Below are 12,053 nucleotides of genomic sequence, written 5' to 3'. Positions count from 1 at the left end.
GATAGGGAGGAGGTGACACCATGTTGTTTTTCAGGCTTCGTTCTGAGTCTGTTGACACAGGGAGGAGTTTCTCCAAAATACAGACGCATTTGCATTTAACTACTATTTAAACTTGGTACGCGAGAGTTTGCTTTTGTCTCAAGATTCTTCCTGTGTCTTGTTTTTGATGTGAAAGGTCACTGTGAGTTCAGCAACGCAAATTCTTGAAGAATTCTATGCCAATAAGGACAAAATGTAACAGCAATATTTAATGTTGAACCGTCAAAGGTCAACAACCTCGTAAATGTTCTTGTGAAGGGTTAGTGAAGAACAGAAGCACCAGTCATGATCAGTTATTATGTTTTTCTTCCACTTATTGACGAGTTTAAAGTTGTTATTCCAGTTTCTTGAAACTTAAGGCGTTGGGATTACCCTCAAACACGGATCCCGTAGTTCTCACGTGGAGTTTTGATGTGCAATGTTTGTCCTCTGAAAAGTGAAGTGTTATTAAATGTTTATCTGGTTATTCAAATCCTAACAACTCAAAGCAACTCGGTCTGAGATCGTCTTCCTTGAGTGTGATCGAAAAAGTCAGCTGCGTCGAGAAACACGAGACGGAACATGGACCTCAGTTTTCTCTGGTGCTGCGGTTTGAGAACGTGGCGCACACTTCTTACACTGGAACCAAAAATTAGGAGCATATGAGAGATTCTTTGAAGGCGAGGTTGGTGGTCTTCTCTCGTTGTTTTTGCTTAAAATCTACAATTTTCAGTCCTTGGCCGCGAATATGACCTAAAAAACATTATTTTTAAGTTGGAGACATTGTACATTTTCAACAATTAATCTCAAAACACTGGTCTGAATAAGCTAAAAACTCAAAGAAAAATGTAAATATCTGAGAACTTTGCAGGAAAGTCTGAATAATCTGTAATCTGTAACCTGTGCAAACATAATCTAAGTGCCACTGCTGTTTGTTAGCAAATAGCTTTAACACAGTATGTATTTCAAGCGCCAACGAAGGTCTTTATTCTCTTTTAATGTCTTCAAAATATGCAAATATACGCATATTCAACATTATACTGGAACATTTAAGAGAAACTGCTTAGTAGATGAACTGTGTATGTGAAAAATACAGCAGTAAGTGAACGTGTGAGTTTGACATTTGCTAAATTTGTGTGTGCGTGTGTGTGTGACGTACGTGTGATGTCAGTGCTGCATGTCTGCTGATGTTGTTGGAGTACGTTGGCAGTGGATTAGTGGTCGAGCGGGTCGTTTTTCTGTGTACAAACTAGGGTTGACGCGATATTACTTTTTCGCGTTCCCATATATCGACATCTTCCGATATTGGTCCGATACTTAGACGATGATGTGATATTATCGCGATATTTAAGACACTGCACGCTATCATCGCAATGATATACTGAGTATTTGCGCAGTCATATTATTGCGATGTGATATACTCCGTGTTGATATATCACAACTTTTCTATTTTCAAGCTATTTCAAAGACATCATTCTTACGTCATCGTTTTCCCAAAGTTGCGTATTTGGTAAAGTATGCGTTGTCGGAGACATGAAAAACGCACTCTGGGGATAACAAGTCAGTGCGAGTGATTCTGCCACACTCGAGTAAACTCGAGTAAAATGTGTCCGGACGTAACGTGTTCATGTTAAAAAAAAACACAATCTCCACTGTAAATGAACTTGGTTCCGCTCACGACAGTGAGTCTTGTGTTGTTTTTTAAAGGGGGAAACTGTAGTCTCAGTGTTTTCCAGCTTATCGGTGACATCACGGAGCCCTTTCATGAAAAAGGCAGCCGCCGTTTGGACACGGTGCGAGCCGCGTCGTCCTCGTCCCCGTTTATGAAACGACATGCAACGCTCCCTGAACTCCACGCGTTCCGTTTGGTTCTGCAGAGGCAGGGGGTGAAGCCGGTTGGTTCTGCTTCACACAGTCTTTCCTCCGCTCTGACATGTGACCATCACAAGCTGCACACACACACACACACACACACACACACACACAAAAGTATCACATGGCAGAAAGCACAAAACACACCCTCCAAATGGAGCTGGAGCTTCTCTCACACGCTCTAAATGTGTGTTTTTAGGCAACAATTCCGTCCTCTGCTCGACCGTGAAAGTTTTTAGTCGCATGAATACGCGGAGTAAGGTTCCAGTGTTTATTTTACTTTCACTTCAACTAATGTAAATTTATATTAAACATTGAAAATTCCCATCTGCAGAAGCAGAGAGCAGATGTCTTACAGGACTTTAAATACTCGATGATTCATGTCCACTGTGTAAGAAATAGAACTTCACGTTCACCAGAGTTGTGAGGTTTTCGTTGACGAAGATGTTTTGTACTTTATTTTGATGTTTATGTATTTTTTTATTTATCAGGGACCAGTGTACAAAACGTTGGACTGGACTTAAAAAAACAAAACAAAACAAAGTACACATTATGGGCTGTAGTCGATGCAGTGCGTAGCTATTTTGCGACTTTTTTTGGATAGCAAAAACTCTCAAAATCAGACCCAAACTGAGGGAGCGTTTGTGTACATACACCAGTAGAGCAGGGACGAGCGGGACGGTTGTGTCGAAGCTCAGCTTGTATTTACATTTCAAAACAGAAGGTGTTATTATAGTTGGTTAAGAATCGGCCGTTTATCGCAGATGACGTCGCGTCGTCTTTTTTACGTGATTTCCGTATTCCCGTAGCGGCCTCCGCGTTAAAACCACCTGAAGCTCGGCTACAACTGTTTCTCTATGGAATAGAATAGGTTTTATTGGGAGGTTTTGTGGAGCAGTGGGCGGGGCCCGGACGCTGACGATTGGAGGAACCGTCTGAAAGGCGGAGCCAGTTTTTTGATTGACAGCTGAGCCTTTTCTGCCTCAGTCCTGTGTGGATTTTGTGATGGTCTGTGGACAAATTGCTGCTCATTGTGTGTTATTTACTATTTACTCTGTGATATAGAGCATTTGCACTCGTACATGTACAATTAAAATAAAACCTCTGTTATATCATTTGACTTTTCTTTGATTTAGTTGCTCATTTGCAGATTATATGTAGATATAACTGGGCCTGAAATGAGCTTCTTTAACCGGTCTTGTTTTCTAGAGGCCTGACCCACAGTTTATGTGTGTACAACAAAACTCACTGAAAATATAAATGTCACCCTCTGCCTGGACGTGCTTTGCTGTCACTATGACGTCGTTGGTAACGGACAAAAAAAGGGCAGTGGAAACATGTCACGAGCTGCCAGAATCTGCTGTGTCATGTGTTTTTCTGTTGTTGCCGTCTCTCCTTTTATTTCATTTTTTAATAAGGCTGTTTTTCCTGCTCGTGACGCAACAACAACTCAGCCCAGCAGTGTTTTTTAGCCACACCTGAGAAACACCTGAGAAACATATTATTAAAAGTTTGGTTTGGTGTGACGTCAGGGTTTCTTGTTTCCAGGACGAATCCAACCCCCTTCGACCTGAGCAGAGGTGTAATCAGCCAGAATAAGTGAAAACACCTGCGTGTGTGTGTGTGTGTGTGTGTGTGTGTGTGTGCGCGCGCGTGCGTGTGTAGCCATCTGTCAGGTATAAGATCACCTGCACCTTTTATAGAAACAGGGGTTCTTGTTGCTAGGAGACCTTTAGCCGGGCGTAGAGCGCCTGCTTGCACACAAGCTGACATTTTCCAAGACAACGAAAATAGACGCAGAGGAAGAAAAGGAAATGGATCCATTTTAATGTCTTTTTTTTTAAAAAAAAAAATCTCCATATCACAACTTTATTTTTTTAATGTTAACCCCTTAGCCTCAAAATGTCTGTCTGGACTTTTTGTTTTTGTCCATTTTTCCAGAATAACTTTCAATATCTGGCAGTTATTTACATATTACTGCATGTTAAAGTAGTGCATTAACAATTTAAAATGAAGAAAAACAGTGTGGTTGTACGCCAACACCAGATTTTGCAGTTTAATTTAGAAAGTTGAACAACTATAACGCATTTTTTTAAAATAAAAGAGTGATTTTAAAATAAGAGTGATGTCCAAAAACAGACCAGTTTTTCCATCGCTCTCCTCTCTGGTGACAAAAACGCTTCCCACGACAGCATGCGCGAAATTACCGTAATAACCGCACTTTGGCTTCGACGTGCAACTTCTCAGCTTTCAGAAACCACTTGAATTTTTTCCGACAGCGCAAACCGCCGCGTAATTGCGTTAATGCAAGTGCGACCGTCTGCGATACATTAAGGGGTTAAACCTTTCAATGATCGATTTTTGTTGTAGTCTGACTAAAACCAGACTTAAAATGCATAGTCAGACTAACACACCCAGATAATGCATTCAGTCAGACTGGAGCTGGACTGGGCGCTCTGCACATCCATAGTCACCGTCCTCAGGCTTTGACACGCATACTTTTTTTTGACATTTTGAAATCAAAATTTCACGTAATTAAAGAATCAAATAAAATAAAAAGGATTGTCATCGTTTTTTTAGATTTAACAAACAAACATCTGATCAATTTAAAATGACACAAGATCGGCACTTACAGACCTAATATGACACAGCAAAAAGAGTAATAAACTATAAAATGACGTTATAAAACCTGACGAGCCGAGTATAATTGTGTTGTAGATATTGAAATCAATGCTTTCGAGTGGAATGAGTGGATAATAATTCACGCAATCAGCAATCGATCAGTCAACGATCCAAAAAAAGAATGCGATGTCAAGGCCGTGACCTTTGTCACAGTCCACAAAGGTCAAAGTCGAGGTCAGCTGTGCAATATCAGCAGTAACTCAGTTTCTGCCTTCACTACAGCAGTTAGTTACAGTCGATCAGCTGATCAGGTTTGTTTGCAGATTGTCATGTCACATGAGAACAGGACGTTTTGTCATTTACATAAAACCGGTCAAATTTGGGCCGTGACCTTTCATCTACTGTCATTTCACGCATGTGTCGTGTGATTTTAGCTCATATTGTGCTTTAGTTTAAGCTTATTCAGCAGTTATATGACTAACAACAGTGTTTGCTGATTCTTTTCTCCTTTATCACGTTGTGTCAATCATTAACTCTGAAAGATGATATTAACAACTGCACCGTCCACACCTGTTTAACCACACACGTGTGTCTGTGTTTACATACAGTTTATTCATTTTAGTGCCTTAATTAAAGCAGTGTGGCGGCGGTGTTTGTGTTGTTTCAGTCATTTAAACAAGCGCTCTGATTTTTCAGCTTCTTAAATGTGAATATTTCCCCGGTTTCTTTGCTCCACGTAACAAAGAAATCGACTTAAAAATCGATCATTTTGGTTTGTGGACAAAAACATGACATTTGCGAACATCATTTCCAGGTTTCGTAAACACAGATTAACATTTAACATTGACATTTTAAACAACTACTCCATTAACTGAGAATATAAAGGAAAGATTCATCAATTATGAAATTATGAAAATCCTGGTGAGTTCTACTTCTCAAAAAGTGCAGCTGTTAAGCAGTTTGATAGGATGCATGCTCTGTTGGTGTATACACACAAACGCTCCCTCAGTCAGGTCTGATAGTTTTGCTTGACAGAGCACATTCTCCATCACACAAATCAGAATTCCGGGATTTAAGTCAGAACTCCAGGAATTAAGTCAGAATTCCCGGGATTTATGTCAAAATTCCGGGATTTAAGTCAGAATTCCGTGATTTAAATCAGAATTATGAGATTAAAGTCAGAATTCTGGGATAAAAGAAAAAGTCAGAATTCTGAGATTAAATGAAAAAGTCAGAATTCTGAGATTAAATGTAAAAGTCAGAATTCTGAGATAAAAAAAAGTCAGAATTGTGTGAAAAAAGTTAGAATTCTGAGATTAACGTCAGAATTCATGCTGTTTTTGTAGGTTTTCTCACATGTGGACCTAATACTCTTCCGCAGATTTGCAATATCAAAGGGAATTATTCTCATTTTCATTAGAATAACATTTAATATTTAATTTCCTGTGCTGTGGGAAACAAAGAATAAGACGTGTTTAGATCTATGTAATAATTCATTTAAAAATCTTATTTTGACACGTTGACAACAGATATTGTGATTTTTGATCAAATCTCGATTAATTGTTCAGCCCTCAAAGTTACACACTGTAAGTGTAAGTCCAATAATGGTTGTACTAGAACGTTACTGGACTAAACTTCTCACCGCGTCAATCGGCGGCCCCTCTCTCTCTTTACTTAAGGTCCAGTGTTGAAAAGTCGTCTCCACACACACCGCCCCTCTGTCGGCTCGTCCTGTTCCCTCAGCCCGCGGCCGCTTTGACATTACAAACATTACAAAGCAAATAGCTGAGGTGTGTTTTCTAAAATCTTTCGGGGTAAATTTCACTCATGCTAATGTCACTGAGCGAGACCTGAAAACAGTTGACGTTCCCACTGGGGCCCGAGCAGAAACCGCACACATGTCAGGTACATTATCGTCGTGCGCGATCACTTTCCTGTATGGAAATGTTGTTGTTGTTAGACGTGTGTCAACACAGATGTCTGCCCAGAGACGCGCTCAAGTTTCTCTTCTTCATTTAAGTGGATTTGCAGCAGGTTCTTCTTCTTCTTCTTCTCTTTATTTAGGAATTATAGAAATGAAGAAGTGACCGACTTCCTGTCGAGTGGAGGCCATGGTTACGCCGACTGTTAAATGTGTCTTCTCTGTGTGTTTGCAGCTCTCTGGAGGCTGCGAGCTGACGGTGGTCCTCCATGACTTCACAGCAGGGTGCAGCACGGAGATGTCTGTCAGCACAGGTGAGAGAATCCTCCTGTCAACACTCTCTCTGCTTCACTCTGGTTCTGCCCCTTCATGCTTTTGGCCTTTGCGCTATAAAGTGTTGTGCCGTCAGACGTGAAAACATCCGTCCTCTGCGCTCCTCAGGTCAGACAGTCGAGCTGCTGGAGCGGCCGAGCGAGCGGCCCGGCTGGTGTCTGGTCCGGACCACAGACCGCAGCCCCCCGCAAGAGGGTCTGGTTCCCAGTTCTGCACTCTGCGTGTCCCACTCGCGCTCCAGCGTGGAGATGGACTGTTTCTTCGGCTCAGGAAAAGGTAGGAACAATTCTGCTTAAGGTAGATTAGATTAGTAGACCATTAAAAATAATCAAAATAAAGTGGTATTTTAAAGGTAAACTTTAAAGATATTCATGTGTTACTGAAGTATTTTTATCGACAGTGCCTTAGATGTCTTTCCTGTTTTCTGCACTTTACCATTAATGTAAATTAAAATCCCACTTTCGTTACTGAGCTCCTTTCATCAGATTAGCGGCAATCACATAATCTCTGAGTTGGACATTAAACTGTATATTCAGGACATTTGCTGTCAAACTCAATCTTGGTTTAAGTCCCAGGTCTGAGCTTAGAGGACATGCAGCACTTCTCTCTCTTGCTTTGTGTACATTTCTGCGTCGAGGTAGACATGTTCTAAATTAATAATTTAAACAAATTAAACAATGTGTTATAATAATATAATAATGTTTATTTTCTCAGTCTTCTTATCATACCTTACCTCAGTCCTAGTACTAAATCAGACCTGAAAAAACTGGTCCTATTTAAAATACTGTGCGTCCAGTCGCTCCGTTTCTCTCTGTCCTGAGTGCTACAGACACACACACACAGACACACACATGAATATTGCTGTAACTCCAGTTACACAACAACAACAACAACAACAACAACGCTCACCAGTGTTTGTACAGAATATAAACATGAATGCTCTGGGATCAACCCTGCTGAAGTGATATATTCACCATTCTTTCGTACACGTTTAACAAAAAGTTGATGGGAAACAAACCTACTTAAAGGTCTTTTTAGATTTACGCCAGCAACAAAATATCCTCTCCCATGTGTCTTTAAGAAAAGTCTAGTCAGGCTGTGAGTCGTATGCAGACCTGGTAAAATGCAATTATGATTGAACTAAAGGCTTAGGTCCTTATTTTCAGTGTGGGTTTTTTAAAAAAGTGACCACAGACACAAACACAGAGCTGCTTTTCAGCATAAAAGTAAAAGTGCTTCAAAGTAGGTCTGACTTCTGGTCCATCGGCTGCTGTGATGATTTAAGCTGCTTTCTGTAGGGAAAATAATGTGAAAAGTTAACAAATATACTGTCATAATCTCTTTATTTTCAACCCCACTCGTCATCCTTGTGGTTGTAGTTGTGACAGGACTGAACTGGGAAGAGTCATTTCAAGTAAAATTGATCTGTATTGACCTCTACTGGTGGAATGTGGAAACTACATTACACCCGAATGTGAAACCTGTCCTGCTTTATCAAGTTCAGAGAGTTTTTAGTGGCTTGTGTAGTTATGCTTCTGGGGATTTCGTTGAATATTAAAGAAATCTAATAAGTCCACATGTCGAGAAACACATTTTTAAGTGACCACGGAAGAGAACCAGGACATGCAGTTGCAAAGAGACATTAAAAACCAGGTCTGTGTGCATGTCCTCTACTTTCTACTAACGCACAATTTACCGCCTTTCAGAACTTAAGTTCCAGTTTATTGCTTTTTTCACGACGCAAATAGTCAATAAAAGTCAATAAAAAAGCTCATTGGCGTTCGATAACACACATACAAAATTAAGCAATAAAATCTTAATCAACATAATCAAGATTAAAAACTTGAGCACAGTAAAATCAGTGCAAAGTTCTGAAATAATTCAGATGCCAGGTCCTGATTAGTCATCAAATGGGACATAAATGTTATTATCATGATTATTAATACTGTGTCACTGATTTACCTCATAAAGATGTCTGTGATATGAGTTCAAGCAGAATCCACAGACTATTTACCCGACTTTCACAGCTTCACATCTCAAAGTTAGAGATAATTGTGTCCTCAACAAACTGTATTTTACTTATTTACACTTTAATTTCCCATGAGGTCACATGAGACTGGGCAACTGGACAACCACGTTAACAACAACAAATACTATCACTATAGGTAAATAATAGTGTAGATGGAAAGGTAGCAGAGGCTAATTAGCTGTAATTAATTAGCTGTAGCTAGCAGTAAAGTTTATCCTATGTTTAAAATCATTTAAAGAAATGCTAGCTAAACATCTTGGGTCACTGCGGCCATAAACTACTGCAGGGTAATGTAGCTACACAGCTACAGTTAAGGTGATGCACATAATAACATTTAAAGCGGCTATTTTAGCTAACTTGCTGCATGTTGCTACCATTAGCATCTGTCATGAAACAGGTTTAGCATTTTAGAATACTGTAGTCTGTTCTCTTTACTGTAGTGTCTGTCAGACACACTCAGACCTGATTTGCCTGATCAGCTGTGTTGTGTTTCTTTGCCCTCGTTGTGGAGATGAATGTGTTGTGTTGTGTTGTGTTGTCGTGGAAATATGCAAATCAAACCTGTGTGACCGCTACACAGGGAAACAAACACATGCACATCATTAGGTCACATTGAGGTGATCATTCTGTCCAATCAGAACACATTAGTAATAGTTAATTTTACATTGTTATATGGACTTAATATATGTGAATTCCTCATTTAAAATGTGATTATTCTGATTAAGAATAATTACTACTTTCTCTTGATTTGACTTGATTTGATTTGACTTTCACAATAACCTGCGTCCTGCCATTAGGGCCTTGATTGTTTGATGATATAAATGTGGACTTTGGGAGACATTGTGTGGACCGTGACGCGACTCGAGGCTGAGTGTAATAATTAACGTGTTCTCCATTTGATAATGAACAAGTCAAACTGTTAATTAACCCCAAAGAGTCACTGCTAATTAACAAAAAGTGAATATAAACTTTGGCTTGATTCAGCCTCCTCCCTCTATGTGCCCTGTTCCCTCTGTGCATGTGTGTGTCTCATGTCTTGTGACTGCTGCTCTGTAAAGTAGGTCTCCTTGTCCTTTTTTTTCTCTCCACTGACTGTAAAAGACACTGACGCTCCAAAGAAGGGGAGGGGGACCATTTTCCTGTCAAGGGCCATTTAAGTCATTAAAGCATCCTTTAAATGTCATACTGAATTATTCAAATCACTAACCTCTCTCTAAGGCATTAAATGTCCCGTTAACCAGTAACTACGCTCATGGCGTAAAAGCATGGCTGCTTTGAGCATTCTGTAGTGTGTCCTCAGAAATATCCCTAAATCGCCTACATTAGACCTGCGGCTGCTTCATCATTCACAATAGCTTTTGCGTTGTCTCGGAAGACTCGCGGGGACCAAGTACCACGCATGGCCGGGTAGGACCGAGGACCTCTGGGGGGGAGGAGAACCAGGAAGGGGAGGAACACAAAAGTTATTACAAGGGAACGCAGAAGTTATTATGATGGAATGCAAAAGTTATGAGAAAAGGCAATGGTCAGTCAGTCAGTCATCATCTAACCGCTTTATCCTCCACCAGAGGGTCGCAGGGGGTGCTCTGCCAATCTCAGCTACATCGGGCGATAGGCGGGGTACACCCTGGACAGTTCGCCAGTCCATCGCAGGGCCACACACAGCTAGAGACAAACAAGCATTCACTCTCACACTCACTCCTACGGTCAATTTAGAGTGTCCAATTTACCTAATCCCCCACATTGGAGGGGAGAACATGCAAACTCCATGCAGAAAGGCCCTTGTTCCAACCGGGGCTTGAACCCAGGTCTTCTCGCTGCAAGGCGAGAGTGCTAACCACTACACCGCCGTGTGGCCCGAAAAGGCAATGGTTCTTGCGGAAATTATTGTGAGGGAGCGCACGGTTATTGAAAGAGAAGACAAAGATTCTTGCAGGGGAACGCATAATTTATTGTGAGGGAGCACAAAAGTTATGAGCAAACGCAAAGGTTCTTGCAAGGGAACTCAAAGGTTATTGCAAGGGAACGCAAATGTTCTTACAAGAGAAAGCAAAGGTTCTTGCGAGGGTATGCTAAAGTTCTTGCGAGGGAACGCTAAAGTTATTGCGAGGGAACGCAAAGGTTCTTGTGAGAGTATGCTAAAGTTCTAGCGAGTGAATGCTAAAGTTATTATCGAGAGAACGCTAAAGTTATTGCGAGGCAATGCAAAGGTTCTTGTGAGGGTGTGCTAAAGGTCTAGCAAGTGAATGCTAAAGTTATTGCAAGGGAGCGCTAAAGTTATTGCAAGGCAATGCAAAGTTTCTTGTGAGGGTGTGCTAAAGTTCTAGCGAGTGAATGGTAAAGTTCTTGTGAGGAACCAAGGTATGCTAAAGGTCTAGCGAGTGAATGCTAAAGTTATTGCGAGGGAACGCTAAAGTTATTGCAAGGCAATGCAAAGTTTCTTGTGAGGGTGTGCTAAAGTTCTAGCGAGTGTATGCTAAAGTTATTGCAAGGGAGCGCTAACGTTATTGCGAGGGAACGCAAAGTTTCTTGTGAGGGTATGCTAAAGTTCCAGCGAGTGAATGGTAAAGTTCTTGTGAGGGAACACAAAAGGTTTTTCCGAGGAAACGCAAAAGCCCTGACTGTAGGGACGCTCCGTATGTATTGAAATGATATTTGTGCTGTGCCTCCCCCAACTCTGTTCATAATGCATTTGGTGTTCTACATGAAGGCGTGGCTAAACGACGTAGCATTTACTGACAGTCCTTCAGTTTTTAAAGGAACCGCTCACGTCACGACATCATCGTGACGCGTACGTCTCGTATTCACTGCTCTAGTTGTGTGCGAAGTTATCGCCGCTGAAGTATTTTGTTCTTCTACTTCTCGCTGTAGAACATCAGTCACAAGTGCACCGTGTGTGTGTGTGTAAAATAGGACACTGCAGGGGAAAAGAACTGTTGAACAAAGTTTATCTAGGCTAAGTGTGTGTGTGTGTGTGTGTGTGTTGTCTTACCTGCTGCTGCAGTGCTTATCAAGGAACGCACACACACACACACACATGGAGAGAGAGAGCAGGGGCATTTGCAGGTCATGGCTAATTCAGATGCTGAGCTTTGACCTAATTTAATAGATGCTCTTTTTTCTTACTGAGTCAGACCATTGTGGCTTTTTTTTTCTGATGACCATGAAGCTTTTGGGGGAGTATTTAGAGAGTTTTTTTTAACTCTGACTAATAAGTGACCCTATCTCTGTTTTTTTAAATGCTAAACAATACAAAAA

General features: G+C 40.9%; 1 protein-coding gene across 3 annotated transcripts in view; it reads left to right on the top strand.

Annotated features, from left to right (window-relative positions):
- The window catches only part of kalrna (kalirin RhoGEF kinase a), a 156,054-nt gene that overhangs the window by 109,824 nt on the left and 34,177 nt on the right, over positions 1-12,053 (top strand). For all 3 annotated transcript variants that reach the window (XM_044050535.1, XM_044050524.1, XM_044050544.1), the window contains exons 39-40: positions 6,669-6,747; positions 6,875-7,042. In XM_044050535.1, the coding sequence (XP_043906470.1) occupies positions 6,669-6,747; positions 6,875-7,042 (247 nt within the window). The remainder of the gene's footprint in view (positions 1-6,668; positions 6,748-6,874; positions 7,043-12,053) is intronic.

The sequence above is a fragment of the Solea senegalensis genome, linkage group LG2, assembly GCF_019176455.1.
Source record: "Solea senegalensis isolate Sse05_10M linkage group LG2, IFAPA_SoseM_1, whole genome shotgun sequence".
Lineage (NCBI taxonomy): Eukaryota > Metazoa > Chordata > Actinopteri > Pleuronectiformes > Soleidae > Solea > Solea senegalensis.
The sequence above is the reverse complement of the archived record's forward strand: the minus strand, read 5'-3'. Positions and strand labels throughout refer to the sequence as shown.